Source organism: Gallus gallus, chromosome 21, assembly GCF_016699485.2.
Source record: "Gallus gallus isolate bGalGal1 chromosome 21, bGalGal1.mat.broiler.GRCg7b, whole genome shotgun sequence".
Taxonomy (NCBI): domain Eukaryota; kingdom Metazoa; phylum Chordata; class Aves; order Galliformes; family Phasianidae; genus Gallus; species Gallus gallus.
This window is the reverse complement of record NC_052552.1, coordinates 6,520,774-6,548,401: the sequence shown is the minus strand read 5'-3', so window position 1 is coordinate 6,548,401 and position 27,628 is coordinate 6,520,774. Positions and strand designations below refer to the sequence as shown.

At 64.2% G+C, this 27,628-nt stretch overlaps 1 protein-coding gene across 11 annotated transcripts in view; it reads right to left on the bottom strand.

The window, feature by feature from the left end:
• Positions 1-26,978, bottom strand: part of HSPG2 (heparan sulfate proteoglycan 2) — a 30,385-nt gene extending 3,407 nt beyond the window's left edge. Inside the window, exons 1-83 of one of the 11 annotated variants that reach the window (XM_015297260.4) lie at positions 26,909-26,978; positions 24,698-24,839; positions 24,559-24,615; positions 24,368-24,427; positions 24,133-24,242; positions 23,997-24,055; positions 23,284-23,444; positions 22,777-23,121; positions 22,580-22,699; positions 22,383-22,514; positions 22,148-22,292; positions 21,826-21,977; positions 21,555-21,701; positions 21,324-21,487; positions 21,073-21,249; positions 20,790-20,986; positions 20,561-20,708; positions 20,361-20,488; positions 20,193-20,279; positions 20,052-20,110; positions 19,917-19,984; positions 19,623-19,763; positions 19,258-19,434; positions 19,011-19,190; positions 18,816-18,934; positions 18,626-18,737; positions 18,442-18,555; positions 18,229-18,356; positions 18,069-18,146; positions 17,938-17,987; positions 17,763-17,851; positions 17,545-17,685; positions 17,271-17,462; positions 16,675-16,767; positions 16,525-16,605; positions 16,209-16,439; positions 15,946-16,059; positions 15,727-15,854; positions 15,574-15,660; positions 14,520-14,746; positions 14,206-14,316; positions 14,028-14,128; positions 13,371-13,551; positions 13,141-13,200; positions 12,860-12,982; positions 12,638-12,778; positions 12,406-12,548; positions 12,188-12,323; positions 11,939-12,084; positions 11,723-11,861; positions 11,477-11,637; positions 11,181-11,319; positions 10,897-11,048; positions 10,601-10,739; positions 10,084-10,235; positions 9,456-9,594; positions 9,219-9,370; positions 8,994-9,132; positions 8,762-8,913; positions 8,524-8,662; positions 8,292-8,443; positions 8,063-8,201; positions 7,824-7,975; positions 7,610-7,748; positions 7,378-7,521; positions 7,170-7,304; positions 6,413-6,594; positions 6,144-6,336; positions 5,886-6,065; positions 4,682-4,942; positions 4,425-4,608; positions 4,246-4,343; positions 3,238-3,504; positions 3,046-3,158; positions 2,816-2,963; positions 2,631-2,747; positions 2,308-2,392; positions 2,086-2,230; positions 1,915-2,014; positions 1,728-1,837; positions 1,542-1,650; positions 1,346-1,444; positions 362-583 (exon numbers count right to left, since the gene is read on the bottom strand). In XM_015297260.4, the coding sequence (XP_015152746.3) occupies positions 362-583; positions 1,346-1,444; positions 1,542-1,650; positions 1,728-1,837; positions 1,915-2,014; positions 2,086-2,230; positions 2,308-2,392; positions 2,631-2,747; positions 2,816-2,963; positions 3,046-3,158; positions 3,238-3,504; positions 4,246-4,343; positions 4,425-4,608; positions 4,682-4,942; positions 5,886-6,065; positions 6,144-6,336; positions 6,413-6,594; positions 7,170-7,304; positions 7,378-7,521; positions 7,610-7,748; positions 7,824-7,975; positions 8,063-8,201; positions 8,292-8,443; positions 8,524-8,662; positions 8,762-8,913; positions 8,994-9,132; positions 9,219-9,370; positions 9,456-9,594; positions 10,084-10,235; positions 10,601-10,739; positions 10,897-11,048; positions 11,181-11,319; positions 11,477-11,637; positions 11,723-11,861; positions 11,939-12,084; positions 12,188-12,323; positions 12,406-12,548; positions 12,638-12,778; positions 12,860-12,982; positions 13,141-13,200; positions 13,371-13,551; positions 14,028-14,128; positions 14,206-14,316; positions 14,520-14,746; positions 15,574-15,660; positions 15,727-15,854; positions 15,946-16,059; positions 16,209-16,439; positions 16,525-16,605; positions 16,675-16,767; positions 17,271-17,462; positions 17,545-17,685; positions 17,763-17,851; positions 17,938-17,987; positions 18,069-18,146; positions 18,229-18,356; positions 18,442-18,555; positions 18,626-18,737; positions 18,816-18,934; positions 19,011-19,190; positions 19,258-19,434; positions 19,623-19,763; positions 19,917-19,984; positions 20,052-20,110; positions 20,193-20,279; positions 20,361-20,488; positions 20,561-20,708; positions 20,790-20,986; positions 21,073-21,249; positions 21,324-21,487; positions 21,555-21,701; positions 21,826-21,977; positions 22,148-22,292; positions 22,383-22,514; positions 22,580-22,699; positions 22,777-23,121; positions 23,284-23,444; positions 23,997-24,055; positions 24,133-24,242; positions 24,368-24,427; positions 24,559-24,615; positions 24,698-24,839; positions 26,909-26,956 (11,407 nt within the window). In that variant the 5' untranslated portion in view covers positions 26,957-26,978. The remainder of the gene's footprint in view (positions 1-361; positions 584-1,345; positions 1,445-1,541; positions 1,651-1,727; positions 1,838-1,914; positions 2,015-2,085; positions 2,231-2,307; positions 2,393-2,630; positions 2,748-2,815; positions 2,964-3,045; positions 3,159-3,237; positions 3,505-4,245; positions 4,344-4,424; positions 4,609-4,681; positions 4,943-5,885; positions 6,066-6,143; positions 6,337-6,412; positions 6,595-7,169; positions 7,305-7,377; positions 7,522-7,609; positions 7,749-7,823; positions 7,976-8,062; positions 8,202-8,291; positions 8,444-8,523; positions 8,663-8,761; positions 8,914-8,993; positions 9,133-9,218; positions 9,371-9,455; positions 9,595-10,083; positions 10,236-10,600; positions 10,740-10,896; positions 11,049-11,180; positions 11,320-11,476; positions 11,638-11,722; positions 11,862-11,938; positions 12,085-12,187; positions 12,324-12,405; positions 12,549-12,637; positions 12,779-12,859; positions 12,983-13,140; positions 13,201-13,370; positions 13,552-14,027; positions 14,129-14,205; positions 14,317-14,519; positions 14,747-15,573; positions 15,661-15,726; positions 15,855-15,945; positions 16,060-16,208; positions 16,440-16,524; positions 16,606-16,674; positions 16,768-17,270; positions 17,463-17,544; positions 17,686-17,762; positions 17,852-17,937; positions 17,988-18,068; positions 18,147-18,228; positions 18,357-18,441; positions 18,556-18,625; positions 18,738-18,815; positions 18,935-19,010; positions 19,191-19,257; positions 19,435-19,622; positions 19,764-19,916; positions 19,985-20,051; positions 20,111-20,192; positions 20,280-20,360; positions 20,489-20,560; positions 20,709-20,789; positions 20,987-21,072; positions 21,250-21,323; positions 21,488-21,554; positions 21,702-21,825; positions 21,978-22,147; positions 22,293-22,382; positions 22,515-22,579; positions 22,700-22,776; positions 23,122-23,283; positions 23,445-23,996; positions 24,056-24,132; positions 24,243-24,367; positions 24,428-24,558; positions 24,616-24,697; positions 24,840-26,908) is intronic. The other 10 variants (XM_040651430.2, XM_040651433.2, XM_040651432.2 and 7 more) reach the window with 10 other exon arrangements.
• Between the last annotated feature and the right edge of the window lie 650 nt (positions 26,979-27,628).

Below are 27,628 nucleotides of genomic sequence, written 5' to 3'. Positions count from 1 at the left end.
GGTGCCCTGAGGTTCTGACAACTCCCAGGGGTCAAAGAGATGTCAGGGGACCCCAGAGATGCTAAAGTTCTTTAGTGACATTTGGGGAATCTGGCAGTGCCTGAGGACCTGAGTGACACCAAGAAACCCCAGCTGATGCCGGGGGAAGAGGGGGGGAGGAGGCAGTACTGCTTGGGATCCCCAGTGACGTCAGTGATGTCTGGGGACACCAATGATGTCTGGGGACTCCACTGACACCAAGGGAGCCCATAATGCTCGGGAACCCCAGCAATGCCAGACCACCCTGGCCATGTCAGTACCCACACGGTAACACCAGAGCTCCCTCAGTGACACCAGGCCCCACCGCGCTGTGCCAGCCTACCTGAGCCCAGCTCATAGTGGAACTCGAGGTGGCCACTGACCATGGCGAGGGCGACAAAGTCCTCAACTGGGGAGGCTTTGCCAGCACTGAAGAGCAGCAGTCCATCAGGTGCACGTGGCAGGAACTCGGCCTCCACCCGCAGCTCGTGGTGCACATTGGTCAGGGGTGGGTACGAGATGAAGGCGCCCGCCTCGTCGAAGGATGGCACGCTCACTGCCTCCCCTGCAGCACCCACACCTCAGCACCCGTCCCCATGGTGCTCCCCTCCCTTGGCTGATACCTCATGCCCTGTCTCCACCAGCCCCATCTCCCAGGGTGGTACCCAGCCCCATTTCTGTGTCCCCAAGGTGGTCCCCAACTCTCCATCCCCATTGTGTCCATGATGACCACATCCCCAGGTTGGCAACTAGTTCCCTGTCTGCATCCCGCCTGTTTCCCCAGGTTGGTTCCAACCCCATATCCATGTCCCCAGGGTCATCTCCATCTCCATGTTCTTGCCCCAGACTAGATCCATGCTCATGTCTCCAGAGTGGTCCCAACCCCAAATCCATGACCCCAGGGGGGTCCCATCCCCATGCCTGTGTCCCCAGAGTCACCTCCATGTATGCTTGTGCCCTCAAGGTTGTCCTATCCCCATGCCCCTGTCTCTAGGGTCACCCCATTCCCACATCCCAGTCTCCATGGTTGTCCCCAGCGCCATGCCTCTATCCCCAGGGCAGTCAGAGCTGTGTCATCCCCATCCCAATGCTTGCACTCCTAGTGTCATCCCCATCCTCCATACCTGTGTCCCCCCAGCCCCTTGCCTTTGTCCCCGAAGTCATTCTCATCCCCGTTCCCACGTCTGTGTCCTCAAAGTGATGCCCCTACCCCCCATGCCCCTGTCCCCAGGTTGGTCCCCTCTCCATGCACATCCCCAGGAGGGTCCCAGCCCCACACCGCTGTCCCTGGCATTGCCACCCCATGCTCCGCCCCGGCTGTGCCCACCTTCAGTGCATCTCTCCCCCATCTTGCCCAGGTGGCAGCGGCAACTGTAGCCCTGCCCATCTGGCCGGCTGATGCAGGTGGCATCGGGCCCGCATGCCTCTGCCCAGAGACAGAGGAGATAGAGACAGGAGATGAGCACTGGGGATCCCTGCACCCAGAGGGCAGCAGGCGATGTCCCTGTGGTGCAGGCACCCACCTGGGTGGCAATGCAGGGCCTGTGAGTACTCGCAGTTGCTGCCGGTGAAGCCCTGGGGACAGCGGCAGATGTAGGTGCTGCTCTCCGCGTCCTCGCAAATGCCACCGTTCTGTGGGGTGGGGACACAGATAAGCACCAGGAACAGGACCAGTGGAAGGGGACAGTGTGCATCATCTCCAGCCTCACCTGGCAGGGCTGATCCTGGCACGTGGGACAGTTGGAGACGCCATGTGCCTGCAAGTCCAGCTCCCCAAAGGCCACCTCCTCGTTCTGGATGCGCAGCTGGCGCACACAGCCTGTGGAACGCAGCGGGGGGACACACTCAGCCCCACCCCCAGTGCTGCCCCCCCACACCCCCTGTCCCACTGCATACCCACGAAGCCACGGCTCAGCCCCGTCTTGGCCACGATGGTGTAATCGGGATACCCACCGAGGTACAGCTCCTCATTCAGGTCCAGCCCTTGGAATTTGCCCTGCGGGCACACGGGGGTGAGCACAGCCGCTCCAAATCCCCCCACAGCTGTGGGATGCCTGCACCCTGTACCTGTGAAGTCCCGTTAACAGGGGGCTGCCCGTCCACCTGCAGCGAGCCACGCGTCAGGTTGCGGAAGAGGCGCACGGTGTGGTATTGGCCCAGGCGCAGCGGCGTCGGGTCCCGGATGGTGGCCATGCCAGAACCAGCATCAAACCTACCATCAAATGGGGAGATAGATGGGGTGAAGGGGGTGCTGCCCCTCCGGCTGGCAGTACCTTCCCGTGCTCTCACCTGAACTCTGGGCGCCCGCCCACCAGCCCGAAGGAGATAAAGTCAGCGCCGCTGCTCTTGCGCTGCCCATTGTAGAGGAGCATCCCTATGGGGACACAGCAGGGTGAGCACAGCCACAGCGCAGGGTGGCCCGGACACACCCCGGGGAACAGGGAGAGCAAAGATCCCCGGGGTGGGTGCTCACCTGAATACAGGATGAGAGCTAAAGGAGGGAGAGAGATGGAAAGGAGGACGGACAGACGGAGGAGGAGAGAAAAGGAATGAGAGCAGGCCAGTGCGGCACGGTCAGGCATGGGGGGCCAAGGGGCCCCCACAGTGCTCACCATCGGCAGCATCAGGCCGGAAGGTGATCTGGATCTCAAAGGTCTTGTAGGCATCCTTGATGGTGGGCAGCGGCAGGAAGGAGCGGGGCGTCTGTGTGAAGTAAGGCACCAGGCGCTCTGCGGGGACATGGGTCTCAGCATGGACAGGGATGCAGCCCCCCCCAGCCTGTCCGTCCAGTACTTACCTTGCACCTTCAGCACATAGAAGGCTGTCTCCTGGCCACGGCGGTTGCTGGCAGCACAGGCATAGACACCAGCATCCTCAAGGCGCACGGCTGGCAGCATCAGGGCTGTGCCCTCCACCCGTGCGCCTTCCGGCAGCTCCCCCTCCAGCTGTGAGGACATCAGGGCTCAGCACCCACAGGGCACCCATCCCTGCCTTCCCACAGCCTCATGTCCCTGCATCCCTGCTCACCTTGCTCCAGCTGATCTCTGGCACAGGGAAGCCAGATGCCAAGCAGGGCAGAACGGCTGCTGAGCCCACCGACACCTCCTTCACCTCTGGCTGCCCGGCGATGTGTGGGGCAGCTGCAGACAGACAGAGCCGTCACCCCTCAAGCCGGGGTTGGGGACACCCTCCCCATTTTGAGTTCCCATCTGCGCTCACCCTGCACGTGGAGGATGACGTGGGACTGCACGGTGCCCACAGAATTGGTGGCAGTGCAGCGGTACTGCCCCGCATCCGCCCGCTCCACCCGCTCGATGGTCAGGGTGCCAGCGCGAACCAGCACCCCTGGGCGGATCCGGCCCCCCACTTTGCTCCAGGTGACATGGGGCTGTGGCTCGCCTAGCCCTAGGCACTCCAACTCCACCTCCATGCCCGCCAGCACCGTCTGCACCGCTGTCCGGATGTTAATCAGGGCCCTGGGAAGAGCTTGGGGGGGACAGGATGGTTTAGGGGTGACCCCAGGCACAGGGAGGCATTGTGGGGTTTGGGGAGGCAACCAGCAAAGTGAGAGACTGGGGGTACCAGGGTGCCCATGGCGAGAGGTGGGAAGAATCAGAGTGCCCATGGGTATGGGGAGATGAGGGGCTTTGGGGTACCCATGGATATGGGGAAATAGAGGGGGTACTAGAGTGCATGGGGAGAGACAGGGGGCATTGGGGTGCCCATAGGTGTCTATGGGAGGGACAGGGGGTAGCAAGGTGCGCATGGATAGGGGGAGATGGGGGGCACCGGGGTGCCTGAGGGCAACAATGAGAGATCAGAGCGTAGCGGGGCACTAAGGGGAATGGGAAGAAATAGATGAGTGTCAGGATGACTGTAGGTATAGGAAGAAACAGGAATACTGTGGTGCCTGTAGGCATGCAGAGATGGGAGAGCTAGGCTGCTGCAGAGCATGGGGAGAAATTGCATGTACCAGGGTATCTGAGGGCATGGGGAGGGATTGGGGTGCCTACAGGGAGAAAACAAGGATATCCAGGGGCATGGGGTGATGAGGGTACCAGGGAGACTGTGGGAAGAGCAGGAAGGCTCAGCAAGTGCCCATGGGTTCAGGGCAATGAGGGGCACTGGGGTATATGGGGCTGGGGTCAGCAGGTGCCTTTGCGTGCAGCAGGGGCTCAGGGGCAGTGAGGTGCTGCTGTTTGCAGGGTCAGGTCAGTGGGCTCCTACCCTGCACGGTCAGTGTGGCCCTGTCCTCCACCTGCCCATGAAGAGTGCTGGCCCGGCACACGTACACCCCCTGTGCCCCTTGTGCCAACTCTGCGATCCTGCAGGGACATGAGACGCACACACAGTTGTGGGACCCATGGGGCACTGCCCGCACCCCACACCACCCTGTCCCGCCTTACCGCAGCACCCCATCCTGCACACTGTGCCGGGGGGGCAGCTCCCCACCGTCCTTCAGCCACTCCAGGTGCACCCGCGGGTCTGATGCGGTGCAGGCGAACTCAGCAGTGCTGCCCACCCCTCTCACCAGGCTCCCTGGTGTCACCCGCACGGCCAGGGGACCACCACTGTCACCACCACCATCACCTGCGTGGGATGTAAAGGTGACATCGGGCAAGGCGGGCATCCCCAGTGCAGTGTGGGGCACCCGGGCACTCACCATGGACAGTGACGCGGGCGAAGGTCTCGGCTCTGCCCACACGGTTAGTGACCATGCAGCGATAGGTGCCAGCATCGGAGGGCAGTGCAGGGCTGATGCGCAGGAGGCCGGCACGGGGCACAGCACGAGGGGACAGACTGCCATTGAGCTTGTCCCAAGTGTAGAGCAGTGGCGGGGTGCCGTGGGCCAGGCACTGCAGCTGCACCGTGTCGCCCGCACGCACCGCGCTGTCCTCTGGTAAGCTTGTGGCGTATGGAGGGGCTGTGGGATGGAGCCGTCAGCACACAGTGAGAATGGGATGGGGGATGAAGGTGTCAATGGGACGTGGAAAGTGGCAGCGGGAGGGTGTTGGTGAGGTGGGGATGGAGCTGTGCTGGGATGGGTGAGAGATGGATGAGTCCGAGAGGAAGGGACGGATGGAGGGGTGTGGGTGAAGGTGGATGGGTGCAGGGATGTAACTGAGACAAGAGGACGGATGGAGGAAAGAGAGATGTGAGCAGGGAAGGACAAGAAGTGGATTGATCTCCAAGGAATGGATGTGGGGGAAGGTGGAAGTGTGTGGGGATGAGTGCTTGGATGGATGCATTACAGACACATCCAAGAGAACGTGACAGACAGTACCAGCTGAGATAGATAAGTGATGGATGAGACGAAGGTGGGTGAAGAAGGGATGGATGGATTAGTAAGCAGCAAAAGAGAGAGAACTGTGCAGATGAGAGCTAAAGGATGGATCCACAAGGGAAAGATGGATGTGAGCAGAGATGGATGTACACGTGGCTGAGTGCCAGGATGGATGGGTGAGGACAGCTTCACGAGTTGTGGAGGGATGGAGGAGTGCAAGCAGAAGCAGTAAGAGCTGTATGCAGGGATGAATGCTGGGATGGCTGAGAAACAGGTGGATTTGTGAACAGTGGGTGGAGAGAAGCGTGAGCACAGATGGTGAGATGATGAGTGCAGAGATGGACAAGGCAATGGAAACATCGAGGGGGAAGGGATGGATGAAGGTGTCCATAAAGAGCTGGAGAAGACAACGAATGCTGAGATGGACGAGTGAGGATGAAACTACGTGTGAGAGGAGTGTGAGAAGTGATGGGGAAGGACATGAGCAGATCTGGAAAAGATGGACAGACAGATGGAGGGAGAGCAGAAAAGGGCAGGTGGGTGATGGAGGTGGACCCGCACTGCACCAACCACAGCCCCTTACTCTCCACATCCAGGGTGACGAAGACCTCCGTGAAGCCGGCGGGGCTGCTGGCATTGCAGATGTACTGGCCTGAGTCCTGCTGCGCAGCACGCGGGATCACCAGGGTGCCATTCACCACGCGGTGCTGCCAGGGCAGCGGTGCCCGCAGCTTCGACCACTCGATCCTGGGCTCCGGCTCACCTGTGGGCACGTCACCTCGTGTCACCCCTTGGCAGGGGGTCCAGGCAGGTGCCCATGGAGGCCGTTCCCATCCCATACCTGTGGCCGAGCAGTGCAGCGTAGCGGTGTCCCCAGCCACCACTGTGACAGTGGGCGGTGCAGTGACCCTGGGGGCCCCAGGGTGCCTCTGTGCCGTCTCCACGCTGACGTCCACGCGAGCTTGCGCCGAACCCAGGGCACTCTGTGCTGTGCAGATGTAGGTCCCGGCGTGCTCTGGTTTGGCTGGAGAGAGCTGGAGAGGGGAGAGAGTAGATAGTGAGCACCCGACACATCCTGGAGTACGCAGCACCATGGGATGCCCCACTCACCTGCAGCACGGCCTGGCTGTCCATGTGCAGCAGCGTCTGGTGCTCCACCTTCTGTCGTGAGCCCAGTCGGCTCCAGCGCACCAGGGGCCGTGGCTCTCCCCGGCCCAGGCACTCCAGGCTAAGAGATTTGCCCTCCTTCACCGTCACAGGGCCTGGTGGCATTACTGACACTGTGGGGGCACCTGGAGAATGGGGAAGGCATCAGTGTGGGGACGGGCATGGGAACATCACCACCCAAGGGGCACCTGGAGGACATCAGTGCGGCCATGGGGACATTGCTACTCCAGAGGCAGCTAGAGCACATGGAGGACATCACAGGGATGGAGATGGAGATGGAGGTACAGGAACTCCAGGGGTGCCTGGAGGATATCTGCAGAGGGACATGAACACCACCACCCCAGGGGCACCTGAAGCTTGGTAAGGATGTCAGCATTGGGATAGGGACACCACCTCCCCAGAAGCATCTGGAGAACACCCCAAAGGGACAGGGACAGGATCACTACCACTCTCCGGGCACTAAGGCCGTAAGGGCATGGGGAAACCATCACCCCAAGGGTTCGTGTAGCAACCAGAAGACATCAGCACAGGGATAGAGACATCAGAATGGGGATGGAGGCACCATGACCATTCTGGGGGCACCTGGAGCATATGAGGGACAACAATATGGGGACAAGGACAGGGACACCACCACCCTAGGAGCACATGGAGCATGAGGAAGAAGTGGGGACAGAGACGAGGACACCCAGCCAACTTGTACCTTGCACCAGGAGGTTGACAACACTGCTGGCAACGCCGAAGCGGTTGGAGGCCACACAGTGGTATGCACCCTGGTTGCCCACATGGGCACCAGTGATGGAGATGACAGAACCATTGGCACTGATCTTCACGTTGTCTGGGAAAGGAGAAGGTTAAGTGCCTGGGCCACCACAAGGACCATACTTGGGCCACCCAAGGGACTACTGTACCTTGGAGGTGTTGGCCAGGTCCCATCCGCCAGGTGACGTTGATGGGCTGAGCACCATCGTGGATGCGGCACTTAAAGGTGGCATCCTCGCCTGGGGCCACGGCCATGCTGTGTGGGTCGATGGAGATGATGGGGCTCTGCAGGCCTGTGGGGACAAGGGACAGGGAAGCCACTGAAGTCACCCACACTGCCCCTGGCACCGATGCTCTTCTTTGCCCTGTGGCTGCACTCACGGTAGCTGGAGCTGTCGCGTGAGGTGACGGTGACAACGACAGTGGCCTCACGGGAGGTGCTGCCCAAGTCCGCCCGGCACACGTACTCGCCCGAATCGGCCACAGAGAGCTGTGAGAGCCTCAGGCGGGACCCCGACATCTGAGGTGTGGCAGGAGGTGGCATCAGCTGGGCACGTGGGGCGACCAGCCTCTGCCCTGCCACATCCCCACCTACCTGGTGCTTGGCTGGGAGGGACCCGCTGCGCTTGTACCAGGTGAAGGTGGCCTGGCCCTGGCCGGCCACCACGCAGTCAAGGTCCAGGGTCTGTCCCTCGGTGACAGAGGACGCTGAGGACTCGATGCGAATAGGGGGCGTGACACTGGAGGCTGTATGGGCGGAGTTAAGGGTAAGGTCCCTCCCAGCACCAGGACCCAGCACAGTCTGCACGTCCCCATCCACAGCGTGGCACTCACGGTGGGAGCGGCCGGCATCATCATCAATGGTGACAACGAGGGACGTCTCCTGTGTGACGCCGCCCGTGGTCACCCGGCACACGTATTCGCCCGAATCGGCCGCCGACACCTGGGGGATGCGCAGGCGGCTGCCTGACACCTGTTGGGCACACGATGGGAACATGTCAGGACCAAAGAGTGGCGGACAGGGCAGGATTTTGGGGTGACCCCCCCGTTCCCCATGCCCTACCTGGTGGCCAGCAGGCAGGGAGCCACCACGCTTGTACCAGGTGACAGTAGTGGGACCAGATCCTGCCACCACACAGTTGAGATCAAGTGTCTGTCCCTCGGCGATGGCGGAGGATGAGGACTCAATGTGCACGGGCTGGGAGGCTCCAGGGGCTGGGGACAAGCAATGGGGACATTCAGCACCGTGGTAGCACACATCTGTCCCCAAGCGCTGCCCTCTTGCTCGCACTCACAGTAGTAGGTGCCAGCACTGCTGGGCACGGTGACGATGACAGAAGCCTCCTGCGTGGCGGTCCCCAGGGTGACCCGGCACACATACTCACCCGAATCAGCCACTGACACCTGGGTGAGGCGCAGGTGGGTACCCGACACCTGTTTGGACACAGCAGGGACACGTCAGTGCCGGCGAACCGCGACAGCACAGGGTGTGGGGCTGAGCCCTCAAAGTGACACCAGCTCCTTGCACCCTACCTGGCTGCTGGGGGGCAAAGCACCACCACGTCGGTACCAGGTGACTTGGGGGTGGCCTTGCCCTGCCACCATGCAGTTGAGGTCCAGGGTCTGTCCCTCGGTGACGGAGGCAGACGAAGTCTCAATCCTCACAGGTGGTGTGACACCCACAGCTGGGGAGCAGCGGGGTCAGCAGGTGCAGCCACCCCTCGGTCATGCCCTTGTGTCCCCTCCCAGTTTCCATTCCCAGTACCATATGAGGAGCCAGCACCGGTCTGGATGGTGACAATGAGGGATGTCTCATGTGTGACGCTGCCTGTGGTCACCCGGCACACATACTCGCCCGAATCGGCTGCTGACACCTGGGGGATGCGCAGGCGGGTGCCCGACACCTGGGGGAGCACACATCAGATGAACACCTCGACACCCCAAAACCCTTCTTTCTGCCTCAAAATGCTCCCCTGACATTTCCACCTACCTGGTGCTTGGCTGGCAGGGACCCACCACGCTTGTACCACGTGACGGTGGCCTGGCCCTGGCTGGCCACGATGCAGTCAAGGTCCAGAGTCTGTCCCTCAGACACAGAGGACGACGAGGACTCAATGCGTACCGGGGGTGTGACTCCAGAGGCTGGGGATGAGGGCAGCACAGTCACCCCATGGGGACATGTAGTGACATGATCCCGTGTCCCCATCCCTTTCCAGCCCCTACTCACGGTAGGAGCTGGCCCCGCTGGGCTGGATTGTCACCATGACGCTGGCTTCCTTGGTGGTGGCCCCGCTGCTCACCCGGCACACGTACTCACCCGAGTCGGCTGCTGTCACCTGCAGCAGCCGCAGGCGGGAGCCAGACACCTGTGGGGGGAGAGAGGGACATTGGAGCTGGTGTGGGATTGCTGGGACTTGCACGGGAACCTGTAGGCTTGCACAGGGGCCTTTGGCTTGCAGGGAGACATCTGGGCCTGCATGGAGCCAGGAGAGCTTGCATGGGACCATCTGGGCTTGCACAAGTGCCATTTGGTCTTGCATAGGACAGTGCATGCATATGACCACTTGAAACTGCCTGGATGCCAATTGGGCTTGCATGGGGACATGCGGCATTGCATGGTGCCACTTGAGCTTACGTGGGACCATTTGGTTTTGCTCAAATGCCATTTGTGCTTTGACAGGACCAATCAAGCTTGCACAGGGCTGGTTTCACCTGAGGACATCTGGGCTTGTGTGGGGACATTTGAATTTGCTTGGGGACATCTAGGCTTGCACATAGCCATGTGGCCTTGTATAGGGCCAGAGATCAACACCAACTTTCCCTACCTTAGGGACAGTCCCCACTGCATCCCCTACCTGGTGCCTGGCTGGCAGGGACCCGCCACGCTTATACCAGGTGACAGTGGCTTGTGCAGGGCTGGCGATGACGCAGTTGAGGTCCAGGGTCTGTCCCTCAGTGACGGTGGAGGATGAGGGCTCGATGTGCAATGGCGTTGTGCCACCTGGGGCTGGGGACCGAGATGGGAGAGTAAGAGATGGCATCGTGTACCACCACGTGTGTCCCACTTAAGGGCACCAAGATCCTGGGAAGCCACCAGGAGCAGGACCTAGGCTGTGCCATGCCCCCAGCTGCTAGGGACACAGCAGGTGTTCAGCTCCATCCCTCCCTGCTGGGTGCTTTCTGTATGGCTGCACGGCAGCTCTGCACCCCTACAAGTATGCATGCAGGGCTGTCCCCAGAAGCTGTTACCAGGTGGGACCTGGTAACAGTGAACCCAGAATGAACCCAGTGAACCCAGCACATGGGCAGCAGCTCCAGGGAGTGTCAGCCACCCGCAGGTAACACCCCTGTTCCTACCCCGTCCCCACTCACGGTAGGAGCTGGCCCCGCTGGGCTGGATTGTCACCATGACGCTGGCTTCCTTGGTGGTGGCCCCGCTGCTCACCCGGCACACGTACTCGCCTGAGTCAGCTGCTGTCACCTGCAGCAGCCGCAGGCGGGAGCCGGACACCTGTGGGGAGGGGACAGGGGGACACTGAACTCCATGTGGGGCTGTTTGGGCTTACATGGGGACACCTGGTCTTGCATGGGATCACCTGGGCTTGCATAGGACCACAGGTCAAATCCAGCCATCGCACCCTGAGGACGGTCCCCTGCACATCCCTTACCTGGTGCCTGGCTGGCAGGGACCCACCGCGCTTGTACCAGGTGACAGTGGCTTGTGCAGGGCTGGCAATGACACAGTTGAGGTCCAGGGTCTGTCCCTCAGTAACAGTGGACGACGAGGACTCGATGCGCAGCGGTGTCGTGCCACCTGAGGCTGGGCACAGAGAAAGGAGGGTGACATTGTGACAATGGCTGAGCCCCACTGGCAGGAGCACATGAAATCCAGCTCGGTGCTGCAGCACATAGGGACAGCCCGTGGGCAGAGTCACCCCCGGTCCCCACTCACGGTAGGAGCTGGCCCTGCTGGGCTGGATTGTCACCATGACGCTTGCTTCCTTGGTGGTGGCCCCGCTGCTCACCCGGCACACGTACTCGCCTGAGTCAGCTGCTGTCACCTGCAGCAGCCGCAGGCGGGAGCCGGACACCTGTGGGGAGGGGACAGGGGGACACTGAACTCCATGTGGGGCTGTTTGGGCTTGCATGAGGACACCTGGTCTTGCATGGGATCACCTGGGCTTGCATGGTTCCACAAGTCAAATCCAGCCATTGCACCCTGAGGACGGTCCCCTACACATCCCTTACCTGATGCCTGGCTGGCAGGGACCCACCGCGCTTGTACCAGGTGACAGTGGCCTGCAAGCCGCTAGCGATGACACAGTTGAGGTCCAGGGTCTGTCCCTCAGCCACCGCGGAGGAGGACGCCTCAATCCTGACAGGAGCCTGGCCACCTGAGGCCGGTGGTCCTGGAGGGGGAGGGAGTGATGGCCGGATGATGGTGTGACACCTGGGGCCACCCACAGCCACCCGCAATGCAGAACGCAGCCTCACCATAGGACAAACCAGAACTGGACACTACAGTGACGATGACAGACGCCTCCCGGACACTGGTCCCTGAGCTCGCCCGGCACACGTACTCGCCTGAATCAGCCATGGTGACATGGGGGACACGGAGACGGGACCCTGATACCTGGTGGGGACACATCAGTGTCAGAGAGAGGAGCACGGGGCAGCATTTGGGATGGCCTTCTGTTCCCTGTGCCCTACCTGGTGGCCTGCAGGCAGGGAGCCGCCGCGCCTGTACCAGGTGACGGTGACGTGGCCAGGTCCTGCCACCACACAGTCCAGGTCCAGAGTCTGTCCCTCAGTCACAGAAGGTGATGAGGACTCGATGCGCACAGGTGGTGCAGCTCCTACAGGAATCAAGGTGGGCTGTAGGACCAGCAGGCACCCAGGGCACCCCAAAACTATCCCCAAACCCTGTGGCATCCCCGAAGTGGCATCCCCAACCCTTACCTGGCACCACCACCACCTCGATGCTGGCGCGGGCCGTGCCGGCGGCACTGGTGCCCACGCAGAGGTAGATGCCACCGTCAGCAACAGTGATGGAGGGGATGAGCAGTGTGGCGATGTCAGTACGCTCAGAGCGGGACTGCAGCATGGGGACAGGGTGAGTGGTACCTGGAGCATGCCACCAGACCCCAGAGCACCTCCGGGTGCTGCAGCCAGCTCACCTGGGGTGGCAGGGTGCCACCCTGCTTCTCCCAGGAGATGGTGGCAGTGGGTGACCCGGACACACGGCAGTACAGTCGCACCGTTGAGCCCTCCTGCACCTCTGTCCGCTCTGGGCTAACCTGCACCCGTGGCTCATCGGCACCTGTGGGCAGCATGCGTTCAGTGCTAGCACCGGGATGGGGACATCAAGGACACCAGAGGACACGGGGGACATTGGGGTGTGATGCTCACCTTGCACACGAAGGTAACCCCGTGCCATGTCCTGCCCGGCGCTGCTGCGTGCGCGGCACGCGTAGTGCCCCTCATCAGACGGCTCGACAGCACTGAACCGCAGTGTGTCACCCTGGACAACCGCTCGTGGTGGCAGCGCACCTGCAGGGACACAGGCACCACGTCACCCCCGCTGCATCCCCCAGCCCGGTCCCCACATCCCCACACATGGTGAGCACCTACCGAGCCACTCGAGGGTGGGCGTGGGGCTGCCGGTGGCCACGCAGCGGAACTCGGCTGGCTGCCCCACCACCACGCTCAGCTGCGCTGGCTCCACGCTGGCAGTGGGGGCAGTGGCAGTGGCAGCTGTGGTGACACGTGGCGGGGGCTCAGGGTGTGCCGGTACCCTCCAGGGGGTGGCACAAAGCAGAGCAACGGCGTGGTGTGGGGTAAGCGGTGGAGCCCGGCATGCAGCAGGCAGGGGGTGTGCACGGCCCCAAATGGGTCCCCCTGTGGTGACTTACCCGGTCTGTGCCCCTCCATAAACTCAACAGGTCCGTAATACATCTGGGTCTTCGAGGGGGCTGCAAGGGGAGGGTCAGGTTTAAGTTTGGTGGGGCCCATCACCCCAGTGTCTGGGTTCCAGCTTTTCCAGGAGGAGCTTTCACCCAAATGACACTTGGGATTCCCACTGCTCAGCCCCTGCCCATTTGGAAGTACCCGTCAGGGCTTCTTGTGGGGGGGAGGAACGCACCCTGGACATAGAGTGTGGCTGTGCCCTCGTCCATGTCCAGCATGTTGGAGCCAGTGCATACATAAACACCAGCATCCTCAGGCTGCACGTTGCGGATGGTGAGGATGCCGTTGAAGTCCATGGCGCGCGATGGCAGCGTCCCGTGGTTCTGCCGTGTCCACACCAGGGTGTAGGCAGGGGACTGGGGGAGGACAGGGAGTGAGGAGGTACCCAAGGCTGCTTGTAGGACCCACGTGGTTGGATGGGCACCCAGGGCTGTCTGTGTGCCCTGCATGGCACCATGGGGATCCACACGGGGACAGATGGGCACCTAAATGTGTTTCCACCCCTGGGTGGACACCCAGGGGTGTCTGTGTGGCATACACTGCTGCGTGGGAGTGTAGGAGCTTCTCTGGGACCTTTACGGCCTGGTAGGCACCCAAGGATATCCCTGAACCCTGGGTTCAGGTAGGTGCCCAGGGGCGTCTGCATGTCCCTGTGGCCATGTTGGTGCCTAAGGGTGGCTGTATGGTGATGTGGGCACCCACAAGGCCTGAAAGACCCAGGGAGCACCCATGGGTGCCCGTATTTCCCAAATGACCTAGAGAGCACTCACAGGTTCCCACGTCCCCTGTGAGACATACTGAGCTCCCACGGGTGTCCGTGCCCCCTGCTCACCTTGCTCTTGGCTGTGCAGATGAAGGTGACGTCAGCCCCAGGCTTCACTCTCTGCACCCTCTTCTCCTCCACAGTAACAGTGATGGGCTTGGTGGGGGTCTCTGTGCACAGACAAGAAGGCTGAACCCCATCCCCACCCTTGTCCCCAGTCACCACCCCACCACCCGCCATGCCCTACCGGTGACGATGACCTCGGCGCGGCTGGTGTTGCTGTGCTGCAGGTTGCGGCAGGAGCAGACATAGACACCAGCCTCGGAGGGTTGGATGTTGGCGAAGTGCAGCTCCTCACCTGGGGGCACGCGGTGGGTGAGACTCCCACGTCCCCATCCTCATCTCTTCTCCTCATCCCCATCCCTGCCCTATCCATGTCCCAGTCCTTTCAGTTCCTTGTGACTGCTCCTAACTACACACATCCCCATCCCTGCCCTGCTCCTGTCCCAGCTCCTCATCCCCATCACTGCTTCCAGCCCTGTCCCCATCCCAGGACCTTGCCTTGCCGCCGGCTCTGGGCACTGCTGGGCAGGGGCCGCCCATCCTCCCGGGACCAGTGGTAATACAGGGGGGGTTCCCCGCTGGCTTGGCACCGCAGTGTGACCGCACTGCCCTGTGGCACTGCCGTGCGCGGTGGGTGGACACGGACAGCAAGCAGGGACGGCGAACCCAGTGGGACACAGGTCTGGCCCCTCACACTGGGGTCCCCTGTGTAGCCTGGAGCACACCTGTGAGGGACACAAGAGGAGGATGCAGGGGATGATACAGAGATGGGGATATCAGGGTAAGGAAATGACAACGCTGAGATGTGGATGTTGCATTGTGGATATGGGGGTGATGATTTGGGGGAGGAATATCAGGATGGAGACACTGGGGTAAGGGATACTCAGGTGAGGATGTGATAATATTGGGGTGATGAGGCTGGGGAGGGGATAAGGGGTGATGACATCGGGTTGAGAAATCAAGGTGAGGATGTTGGGGCAAGGATATGGGAATGTCAGATTGTGCATATTGGGGTGGGGATACTGAGGTGCGGCTATTGGGGTGTGGATGCTGGAGTGCAGACATTGGGGTTGAGACACAGGAGGGATATTGGATTGGGGTAATGATATTGGGACAGGAACGTTCATGTGGGGATGAAGGGATGAGAATATAGGGGGGATATCGTGATGGGCATATTGAGATGATTATATCTGGATTGTGATACGGGGATGGAGATTTTGGGGTGGAGATGATATATGGGGTGAGAATGTGAATACAGAATATATTGTGAATATATTGCAGTGAGGACGATCAGGTGGGGATATCAGGATGTTGATGGGGGTGGGGACGCCCAGGTTGGTTGTTGGGGTGGGGATATTGGGATAATGATGTGAAGGTGAGCATATCAATGCAGGTACACTGAGGTCCAGATATCAGAGTGGGTGAGGATACTGGGGTGAGTATACCAAGGTGGGTACTTCAGGGTGAGGATAATGGGGTGGGTCCATCAGGATGAGGACTCGGGGGTGGGTATATCAAGGTGGGTATATTGGGGTGCCCCCGTGCTGCTCACCGCTCGCAGTACTGCCCGGCGTATCCTGGCGCGCAGGCAGTGCAGCGGTACCCACCACCTCCCAGGCTCTCACAGGTCCTCGAGAACCTGCAGGGACAACAGGGCAGCATAGGGCCGTCCCCCCGCCCCGTGCCCACAGCCCCCAGCACTCACTGGTTCTCCGGGTGCAGCAGTGGGCAGGCGCAGGGCTGGCAGTCCTCAGGTGTGCCAGCAGTGGCATCCCCGTAGAAGCCAGGCGCACACTGGTCGCAGAAATCCCCTGCCGTGTTGTGCAGGCAGCCCTGTGGGGCACACAGCAGCAGGGGGATGGTGCTGGGAGGTGCCCCCAACGCCCCAAAGCACTGCACGCCACCAGTAGCCCTCCCAACTCACAGAGCAGAGGCCGCTCTCAGGGTGGCAGGTGTCAGAGTGGCCATTGCACTCGCAGAGCTCACAGTGCCCCAAGTACAGGCCGCCCCCGGTGCGCGTGTAGCCAGGAGCACAGTCCTGTGGGGCAGAGGAAGACAGTGTCAGTGCCGTGGCCACATATGAAGCCCGCAGGCTGGGCAGGACCAGGCAGGCCGCCCCAGGCCCCATTTGGTGTGCAGGGTGGTGCAGGCCGCACCAGGCCTGCAGGCCTTGTAGGCCCGGCTCACCTGGCAGGACAGGCCGCGATAGCCCGGCGGGCACCGGCACTCCTCCACCTCTGGCGCCGGGGGCAGGCCGGGCCGGGGGGGCACAGCTGTGTCCATGCTGAGGGCGGCGATGGCAGCCCAGGCCGTGCTGCTGGCATAGGTGGCACGGATGAGGATCTCGTCTAGGTCAGCCAGTGCCATCATCAGGTGCTCCCGCGTGGCCGGCTGCCCGTCCGGCCGCTGCCAGTGGTGCTGCGGGCAGGGGGTGATGTCAGGGGGGCATCGCCTCAGTGCACCCCCCTGGAGGATGAGGACCAACTGAGCCCAGTTCTCCTACCTCCCGGAAAACGACCTCAAAGGCACGCAGTGTGCGGGGTGGCAGTTCGGGCTGGTAGGCCACCAGTGTGATGTCGTTGCCCTGTGGGTGAAGGGGGGGTCAGCACATCCCACTGCCAAGCATCCCCCCTCCCCCTAATCACCTACTGACCGTGATCTGGATGTCAGCATCAGGGAGGGGACCCCCTCGGCCCCCTGGGGTGTAGGTCAGGGCGTAGCGGAGCCGTCCACCATAGGAGCCCACCTGTGGGTGGGAAAGGGGTGGTGAGAACTGGGGGGCCCGGTGCAAGTGTGGGACCCCCCTCAGGGCAGCAGGCAGGGGGGGAAATGGGGGTTGCCACTGGGAAAAGGATGTAAGGAGGTGGAGGATGGGAAGGGAGAGGGGGAAAGGGAGGGGAAAGAGAACATGGAAAGGGGAGGGAAAAAGGGAAAAGATAAAGGAAAAAGAAAACAAGGAGAAAGGGAAAGAGGGGAAAAGGAAGAAAAGAGAAAGAAGGGGAAAAGGAAAAAAATAGTGGGAAAAGGGGAAAAAGGAAGAAGAAGAAATGAATAAAAGAAGGAAAAAGGAAGGAGGAAAAGGAAAGGGAGAAAAGGAAAGCGAAAAAGGAGAAAAAGAGAAAGGAAAAAGGAGGAAGAAAAGACAAAAAGGAAAAAGGAAAAGGAAAAAAGAAACAAAAGAAGAATCAGAAGAATGGGGACCCAGAGGTCCCCATCAGCCCCAGGGAGGGGATACCCACAAGCCATTACCTTGTCACCCAGGTAGGGCTGGGGCAGCTGCCAGTAGTAGGACTCGGGGGACAGCTCCCCAAAGCGCCCATAGGTCAGCTGGGGCCCCTGGCTGCCCATCTCCACACTGAAGCCGGTGGCCACGCGGGTGCTGCGTTGGCGGTTCACCAGCGCGAAGCCCTGCCAGCTCCCCGCAGCAAACGGAGTTCGCACCTGTGGGAGAGGGTGGCTGAGTGCCTCAGGGACACTGGGGGATGGCAGGGATCTGTGGGGCCTGTGGGGATGGGGGACTCACTGTGTCGCGGGAGTAGGAGGTGCTGGTGCAGTGCTGCACGATGCCCATGCAGAAGCAGGGCAGGCAGCCCACTGGGTTTTCGGCACTCAGGTGGAAGTGGTGGGGGCGACAGGTGGCACAGTGCGGGCCCTCCACATTGGCCTGCGGGATGGGGCAGGTGACGCTGTCATTCCCATCCCCTTTCAGGGACAGGGCACAGCATGGGGGACGTGGCTCACCTTGCACTGGCACAGTCCACTGGCATCACACCGCTCACTGATGCTGCCCTGCATGTCACACTGGCACTGGCCACCAGCAGCCCCTGGCTCTGGGGGTGGCAGGGGGGGAAAGAGGTTAACTAGGGTCCCCAGCATCAGCATGAGGACACCGCGTTTTCCCCTCCCCAAGGCTCACCATGGCACAGCTCTCCCCGCAGTGGGTCCCCCACGTAGCCAGGCAAGCACCTTTGAGGAAGGAGGAAATAAGGCAGTGAGAGGGGTCCTCAATACCCCCATGCACCTCCTTGCCACCACCGTCCCCTGCACCTCTCACAGAGCCGCCCGGTGTGTCCTGGAGCACAGGCGCTGCACGTGGGCTGCCCGTCTGTGTCCTCAAAGCAGCTCCTGCATGGGACAGGAGGACAGGGTGATGGGTGAGCCCTGGCTGGCAGCCCTGGTGACACAGAGGGGGCTGGAGAGCACCTACTGGCCATCAGTACGGGGACCGTGGCATGGGCAGGGGCGGCAGTCGCCTGGGGTCCCATGGGTGGCATCGCCATAGTAGCCGGGCTGGCACTTGTCACACTGAGCACCCTCCGTGTGGTCCCGGCAGCCCTGGTATTGTGCGAAGAGGATGATGCTGGCGCAATGAAGGGTCCCCACTGTATTCCCTGCACCATCCCAACAGCACCATGCTCACCTGGCACTCGCCAGTCTCAGGGTGGCACTCAGTGGCGTGCCCATGGCACTGACAGCGCTCACAGGTGCCCAGGTATAGCCCACTGGTGCTGCGTGTGTAGCCCACGTCGCAGTCCTGCAGGGACAGGAATGGTTGTGGGCCACCAGCTGCGTCCCCAGGGTTGCGGGGACAGTGGGGAGCTCACCTGGCACGAGGGACCACGGTAGCCGGGGGGACAGGTGCAGTCTTCCACCTCCAGTGCCAGCGGCCGGCCAGTGGCATGGGGCACGGCCACATCCAGACGGACATCGGCAAGCCTGTGGGGTGAGACAGGATGTTCCCATTGCCCTTCCTGCGCATCCCCCATCCCCAGGCAGCATCACCCACCCCACTACCTGCTCTCCGTTGGCTGCTCCGAGTAGGATGCACGGATCATGAGGACATCGATGTCGGCCAGGGCCATCAGGAGGTGCTCCCGGGTGGCATCACGCCCATCCGCTCTGTGCCAGGCGCGCTGTTGGCACAGCCCCGCAGTGACCAACAAGTCCCTGGAGCCCCCAAACCCACCCCAGGGGGACATCAGCTCTCACCTCGCGGAAGGGCACGGTGACGGTGGTGGGGACACCGAGCATGGGGCTGGCATCAGAAAAGTACTTGAGGGAGATCCCATTGCCTTGCAGCAGGACATCGGGCTGGTGCTGCAGCAGCTGGGCACCTGCCGGTGCATGGTGTGTCACCGTGTACTTCAGCTCACCCCCATACGACGTCACCTGCACAAGGACAGGGCTCAGCCGGGCTCGGGGGCACCCAGCAGTCCCCCTGTCCCTGCTGCGGCACCTTGTCTCCAGTGAAGGATGAGGGCAGCACCCAGAAGTAGACATCACGAGGCAGCGTGTGGAAGTCTGAGAAGACGAGTTCCCTTGTGGCGGCAAAGCGTGAGCCCTCGATTGCTGTCCTTGTGCCCGCCAGGTTGGCCAGGTGCAGCGGCGCCACCTCCTCAGAGGTGACACGGACCTGTGGCAGTGGGGGGACAGGGCCATGGGCACCCACGTTGGGGTGCGGCGTGGCAGAGCACGGCACAGCACAACATAACATGGGACAACGTGGCACCGCACGACGTGACACGGCACGACGTGGCACAACACAGTGCAATAGAGTATGGCGCACGATGGCACGGCACGACGTGGCACAACACCGCCCACCTGATCACGGCTCCAGGAGGAGCTAGCGCACTGCCGAGAGACGCCCATGCAGAAGCACTTGAGGCAGCCATCAGGATTGGCATCGCTCAGGTGGAAGGTCCCCACGGCACACTCGTCACACTGCCGCCCTGTCACGTTGGGCTGCAGGAGAGGGACGAGCATTGGGAAACTGGTGGCCACGGGGATGGGGAAACCGGGTGCTGAAGGGGACTGGATTGGGCGTGGGGGGAAACGGAGTGGGTCCAGTGGGGGTCAGGATCGGGCGCCGCGGGGCCGGGGCCAGCAGACACCCACCTTGCAGCGGCACGTGCCGCCCACCGCGTCCTTGCCCCCACGTGCATCGCACTTGATGAGCTCCTGGCCTGTGGTGAGAGGAGGGTGAGGGCGGGCAGAGCCAGAGGGGATGGAAGGGACGTGGGGGACACTCACCGATGCGGGTGCACTTGCCACCAGGCTGGATGGGGTCTCCCTCATACCCCGGGGCACACCTGTGGGGGACGTGGGGTGGTGGGAGGAAGCCAGGGGACATTCGCTCCCAGATGGTGCTTCGTCCCCGTCCTGCACACCCACCTCTCACAGCGGCGACCAGCATAGCCGGGGGCACAGGCATCACAGGTGGCCTGGCCATCTGTGTCCAGGAAGCACGACTCGGAGAACCTGCAGCGAGAGGACGGTGATGTGGGGATGGCGATACAGGACCAGGATGTGGCACCAGGCCCCGCTCAGCGTGGCACCCACCTGCGGACCGTCTCAGTGTAGGGGCAGGGGCAGGGGCGGCAGGCAGTGGCTGTGCCCTGCGTGGCGTCACCGAAGAAGCCAGGTTTGCACTTCTCACACTGGGGACCCTCCGTGTTGTGCTGGCAGTTCTGGGGGGCGGCGAAGGGTTTAGCAGCACTGTCCCACAGCCAAGCAGCTGTCCCCCACATCCCCATACTCACCAGGCAATGCCCGTAGACCTGGTCGCAGGTGCTGGAGTGGCCATGGCAGCTGCAGCCGGAGCACGTCCCCAGGTAGGGACCCTGCGGCACCCTCTCAAAGTTGGCAGCACACCGCTGGCATGACAGCCCCGTGTAGCCCACGGGGCACCTGGGGACACAGCGGTGTGACGTTGGCACGGCAGAGGTGCCACCACACTGGTGGGAGCATTGCTTTGCCACTGCCAGTCACCTGCACTCCTCAACATCCCCGGCGGGTTCCAAGCCGGTGTCCCCAGGGCCGGTGACATCCATGGCCACGTCACTGAGCCCCACGCTGGCCATGCGCCCATCATACACCGCCCGCACCAAGATGCCCTCCAGCCTCTGCAGCACCATCAGCAGCAGCTCCCTGCTCACTGGCGCACCTGTCTCATCCTCCCAGTTGTCCTGCCGGGGATGGTGACACCGATGTCACCAAGGAGCGCCACTTGTGACCATTGGTGATGGTCGGCACCTATCTCCAGCACACCCACCTCAGTGAAGGGGATGCGGCGGCGGTTGAGGACATCGGGCTGGGTGGCCCTGGTGCGTGCCCGGAGCTGGCGGCCGTGGCCCCGGAGCAGCACGTCGGGGCGCGGAGCTGGCTCGGGGGGCCCTCGGCCCAGCCGGTAGCGCACACCATAGCTCAGCGCTCCCCCATAGGCATCCACCTGGCAGCAGAAGCATGGGGTCAGGGGTGGCAATGGGATGTTCTCCAGCCCCGTCGCTGTCCCATAGTAGTCACCTTGTCACCCAGGAATTGGGCCGGTAGCGCCCAGAAGGCATCAAGGGCCAGGAAGCGCCGGGACAGGTCCAGCAGCTGGAACTCTTCGGTGGCCATGTCCACATGCAGCTGGGTGGCTGACAGGGCTGGCACGGATGGGGCCGATGGCACCGTCACATTGACACCTGCAAGGAGAAACTCAGCTCTGCACATCCCCAAACCCTGTGCCCCCCCCCCATCCCCATCACTCACCCTTGAAGTCATCGGGGCGATTGAAGCTCAGGTGAATGCGGTGGCGGTGGCGGGTGGTGGCACGGCAGGAAGAGGTGACGCCGAAGCAGAAGCAGGGCAGGCAGCGGGATGTGCCCATCACCTGGAAGTGACCCTCAGGGCAGGGACCTGCAGGAAAGAGTGGGATGTGGGTGAGGGCACAGGGATGGGATGGGGTGGGATGGGATGGGATGGGATGGGGTGGGATTGGGTGGGGTGGGATTGGGTGGTGGCAGCAGCTGGGGACACTCACCGGGGCGCGGGGTGACGGTGAGGATGCTGTCAGGGATGCCGAAGACCATGCCGCGGGTATTGATGGCCTCACAGGTGTAGGCGCCCTGGTCGGATTCCTTCACGTCCCGGATGGTCAGCGTGCCCTGCCCGCCCTCGCTCACGATGGACACCCTGCACGGCAGGTCAGCGCACCGCACGCCCAGCGCGTGGCTCCAGCACAGCACCCCACCGCGCCGCCCGCTCTAAGCCCCGCCCCCCTCCGGAAAAGCCCCTCCCACCACGAGCCACACCCGGCAAAGCCCCGCCCCCTCCATCACAGCCCCGCCCCCGGCCCCACCCACCTGCGGCTGGAAGGGATGCTGCCCCAGTTGAGGCGCCAGGTGATGATGGGGGTGGGCACGCCAGTGGCCACGCAGGTGAAGCTCACCGTCTGCCCCGGCACCGCCCGCACCGACTCCTGCGGCGGGGTCACCACCTGCGGCGGCACTGCGGGGGGGATGTGAGTCAGCCCCAGCCCCGCATCCCACCCGGCACCGCGCCACGCCTCAGCGCCCCGCGTCCCCGGGTGCCACTTACTGCAGCCGACCTCGTCGGAGCGGTCGGGGCAGTCGGGCTCCTCGTCACAGTGGTAGCTGGCGGGGATGCAGGCGCCGCTGACCACGCAGCTGAACTGGTCGGGGCCGCAGGGCATGCCAGGCACCTTGGTGGCTGCGGGGACGTGGGCCGTCAGGCAGCGCCGCGCCGCGCGTCCCCGCGCCCCGTGCCACACTCACGGCAGCCGGTCTCATCCGAGCCGTCCCCGCAGTCGTTGTCCCCATCGCAGCGCCACAGCTTCAGGGCGCAGTGCCCATTGCGGCACTTGAACTCATTGGGCTCGCACGGCGACGGGGTGCCTGGGGGGGGGACGGCGGACAGGGAGGGTCAGCGCCCGTAGGGCCGCCGCTGCCATCCCCGCTCTCCGGCCGCTCACCGCAGCCCTCCTCGTCGCTGCCATCGGCGCAGTCGCGCTCTCCGTCACAGAGGTAATCGCGGGGCACGCAGCGCCCGTCGGCACAGGCGGTCTCAGCGGGGCGGCAGCCGTGGGGCGGCGGTGGGGGCCGGCGGGTGCCGGGGGGGGTGGTGAGCGCCGGGCGGGCGGTGGTGGCGGGGCGCGCCGTGCTGGGGGGCGCGGTGCTGGGGGGGGGCTCGGCACAGCCCTGCTCGTCCGACGCGTCGCGGCAGTCGGGGCGGCGGTCGCAGCGGTACTCACGGGCGATGCATTCGCCGCTGCCGCAGGAGAACTCCAGGGGGGTGCAGGGGCGCAGGTGGGGGGTCACTGCGGGGGGAGGAACAGCGGTCGGGGCAGGGGGTCCCCAGATTCAGGTGACACGCAGCCACCGTAGGGCATCGGTGACGAGGAGGGGCTGAAGACATGCTGGCACACCGTGCCCTGCGGGGCGGTTATGGGGGGTCCACCCCACCCACCCCCCCTACTCACCGGCCCCTAGGCGCCGGAACTGGAAGCCGACGGGTGAGGTGACGAAGGAGGCGATGGAGCCGGCGGTCACCACGCTGCGCAGCACGGCGCCGATCTGCGCCTCGTCCCCATTGCCCTCCGAGCCCACATCCAACTCAACAAACACGCTGCCCTCCAGCTCCCTGCGGGCACAGGGTCAGCACCGCCCCACGGCCCCCACAACGAACGGCCCCATGTCCCCTCTGTCCCTATATCCCCCAACGTCCCGCAGCCCCCAAACCTCCCCTGCATCCTGAAACTTCGTATCCCTCCCAAACCACTCTGTTCCCCCAAACCACCCCATCCCCGCATACCTCCCTGTCCCCGAAAACACCTCAACCTCCCGACCACCCCATACCCACAAACCTCCCCTACACCCCAAAACTCCCCATCCTTCCCCAACCACCCCTGCACCCAAATTCTCCCCATCATCCCCGGTTTTCCCATCCTCCCAAATACCCCCTGCACCCAGAATCCCCACCCCCCCCAGTCCTCTGTACCCCAAACCTCCCCATCCGTCCCCCACTCCCCCAGCACCCCAAACCTCCCCATTCATCCCCAAACATCCCCCGAACCTCCCAAGCATCCCACTTCTCAGATCGCCCTGCACGCACAAACCTCCCCTGCGCCCCAAATATCCCCATAACCCCCAAACCTTCCCCCTTCCCCAAGCCCCCCCCCCATGCCCCACTCACTTGATGAACACCACGCTGACCATCTGCTCCCCGGGGATCTTGTAATACTCTGACTCCAGCTAATTTGGGAAGAGACCAAGGGTCACGGTGTGCCCCCCGGGGTGCTCCCCAACCCCACAGACCCTCAGCCCCTCACCGTGTCCACCACGGCCTCGGACACCTCGCGGAACTCCTCCGAGTTGGGGTCCTCCAGGCGGGGGCTGAAGTCGATGCTGCGGGTGAAGTTCACCAGTGCCCGGAAATAAACTGCGGGGGGAGCGTGGGAGGAGGGGGTCAGCACCCCAAAAAGACCACCTCCTGGCACACCCCATCGTCAGCCTCCCCCCCCCGCTGCCACGGGAAAGAGTGAGAGTCCCCAGAGTGCCACTTACTGATTGGGGGGTCATCCTCGGGCTCGGCCACCACCATGCCCACCGGGGGGGGCACGGCCGCTGCCACCGAGGGGAGGAGGAAGAGAAGGAGAGGAGGAAGGAAAGCGGAGGAGATGGAGAACAGACAGAGCGTGAGCGCAGAGCAGTGCGGCGGTGCCACCTGGCACTGTCACCCGGCAGCGTCCCCTTACCGGTGGGTGCCAACGCCACCAGCGCCACGTCCCCACTGCCGAGCTCCCCGCTGCCATCTGCAAAGAGGGACACGGCGAGCACCGGGAGGACGCACGCCCTCCCTCAGGTGCCACCCGGTGCCACCCGGTGCCGCATTACCCGCAGACGCTTCATCTGCCAGCAGGTCCTCATCATCGGAGAGCTGCGCGTAGTAGCGCCGGCGCCACGTGCTGCCCACATGGTCGGCCACCGTGTCCTCAGGGAAGGAGCTCTCAGCCGGGACCCCGGCGGCGTGGCACACCTGGGGGGGTCACGGCCATCACCGCAGGGCCACGTCACTGGGCTCCCCCCGCCGCCCGCCGGGCCGCATAGCTGTGTGCTGCGGTCACGGCGGGTGATGGAGGAGGGGGGGGGGGGTGCGGGGTGGGGGGATGAGCTCATCGTCCCCCCGGCTCCGCTCGCCGCCCACCACCGCATTCCTGCGCCCGGCACCGCCACGCGGGGCTGCACACAGCACATCTGTGCACAGCCCCACGTGTGTGTGTGTGTGTGTGTGTGTGTGTGTGTGTGTGCACAGCAGCGTGCCATCACGTTGCACGAGTGGCGGCACCCAGCACGGCGCCGGGGGGCAGTTTGGGCCGGACCCCCCCGCGGGTCGGCTGGGAGGAATCCGTCGGGGCAGCACTTTGCTGTGCAAACAACAGCGGGCGGATTAAGCGGGCACTCTGCACGACTGCACGGGGCCCGGGGTGGGGGGGGGGGGTAGATTTACCCACACAATGGGTACAAATGGGCCCCCCCCCCCCACCCCCTGCATGGCACAGACAGCAGCGCTCCAAAATAACCCAGCAGTGGGGGGGGGGGGGGGGGGGGAGGCACTGCTGTTGGGTGGGGAGGGCTGCAGCCGGGGAAACTGAGGCACGAGCCCGTGCTGTGCATGCGCTGAGCTGTGGGTGCTCTGCTGCCGTTCCCCGGGCGTGCACCCATTTGCAGCTCTGCTCCCATTGGTGCGCACAGAGCTGTGGTCTCTCTGCCCCCACGGGTGGGGGCTGCCCCCCCCCCCCCCCCCCCCCCAGCTGTCCAGCGGCCGGTCCAGACGCCAGCAGGGTGCGGAGGGGGGGGAGGGGGGGCCGTGTCCCCTCTCGGGTTTCCGGAAGCGGGTCGGGCTCACGCCCGGCCGGACACCGCGCTCACATTTTCCATCTGCCGTCCCGTAACGCTGCCCGGAGCCGCGGCCGGGCCTGGGGGAGCGGGAGAGGAGGAAGAGGAGGAAGCACCACCCCGCTGTCACGTCCGCCGGCGCCACGTGCGGCTCCGCTCGACGCCCCGAAGCAGGGAGGGCCCCCCCTTCTACCGCCCCCCAGCCGGGCCCCCCCGCCCGGCGAGGAAGAGGAGGAAGCGGGGGGTGACGCAGCACAGGAAGGCCGAGCCCGGAGGGGCCGGGAATAATAACCGGGGGGGGGGGTTATTAATAGCCGCCCCCCCCCTCCCGCCCCATTGTTTCCCCAAGGCCAAGAGGTGGTGTTCCCCCCCCGCTCCCCCCCGTCCCGTTTCCTCCCGAGGGCCATGGGAGGAGGGGGGGGGGGGGCACAGCTGGACGGGACCCCCCTGGGGGGCCAACAGCTGCGTGATCCCCCCTGCCCCCCCCAGAGATATGGGGGCGAAACAGCTGCGGGTGGGAGAGCTCGGCCGGGGACACGGGGGGGTAACAGAGTGGGGGGGGCGCACGGGGGGGGTGCATTCCTCCCCGCTCGGCATTGCCTAATTTATCCCGATTCGGGCCCCCCCGCCCCGCGCGGTCCGGCCGGGCCTTCTTTGGCCATATGAGCGGACCCCCCCGTGTGCCCCCCCCATCCCCACGGGGGGGGGCCGTGCCAGCATGGCCCCGAGCAGAAAGGCGCTCTGTTCTCCGCCCCGGGCACCGTCCCAGCCCCACACCTCCCCCCCAACACACACAGACACGGGGGGGGGGACCCACAACGCCTTCACTCCCCCCCCACCCGACGGGACCCCCCCACAGCGCCCCCCGGGCGTATTTCGGGAGGGCTATTTTTGCATTCCTCCGTCACCCGGTAAATATAGAGTGGGTGCGACTTAAGCCGGGGGGGGGCAGCGCCCCAAAAGCAGCGAGACCCCCCCCCCTCCTCCGCGGGGTCGCGTGGGGGCGACGGGAGACCCCCATTCCTAAACGGGACGGGACCCCCGCGGGGACCCCACCTCCTCCCCGGGACCGCGCCGCTCCCGGCCCACGCGGGACTCCATCACCCCCCCCACACCCCGACTCCAACCGCCGGACGGGACGGGGCTCGGTGCCCCCCACCCCCCTTCCCGGTGCCGCCCCCCCCCCTCCCGGTGCCGGCCCCCACTCACTCCGAGCGCCGCGAGCAGCAGCAGCGCCGCGGGCACCGGCCGCCCCATCGCCCCGCTCCGCTCCGGCCCCGCTCCGCGCCCCGGCCCCGCTCCGCCCCGCCGCGCTGTGCCTCTGGGCGGGGCCGCCGGGAAACGCGCCCACGGGGGATCGGGGCGCGGGGTGGGGGCGTGGGGTCAGCCAGCCGGGGTCACGTGGGGGCAGCTCCGGGAGCGGGGCCGCGTGGGGCCGCGGGGGCGCTCGGGGGCGCTGGGAGCTGTGCCGCGCGGCGTGGGGCGTTGGGGCTGTGGGGGTGCCGGGGGGGCGCGGGAGCTGCGGGGTACGGGGCGCGTAGGGGCTGTGGGCGTGCGGGGGACGCGGGGGGCCGGGAGGGTACGGAGGTGGGAAGAGCGCGGGGTGCGGCTGTGGGGGCTGTGGGGGGGCGCTGCGGGCTGCAGAGCAGCGCGTTGGGGAGATGGGGCCGTGGGGGTGCAGGAAGGGGCTGCGTGGGGCTGCGGCAGCGCCCACACCCACCCGGCACGGCGCCGGAGGCCACGTCCCCCCCCCCCCCTCCGCCAAGGCTGGGCGTTAATAGTTAACCCCGGCCCCACACCTGCATGACTCCCATGGGGCAGAAACCCGCCGTGCCCCCCACGGGGCGCTGGGACATCACCCCATCCCCCAGCGCTGTGCCCGTAGGGAGGGCTCGCAGCCCCGAGCCCATAGGGCCGCCCCACACCACA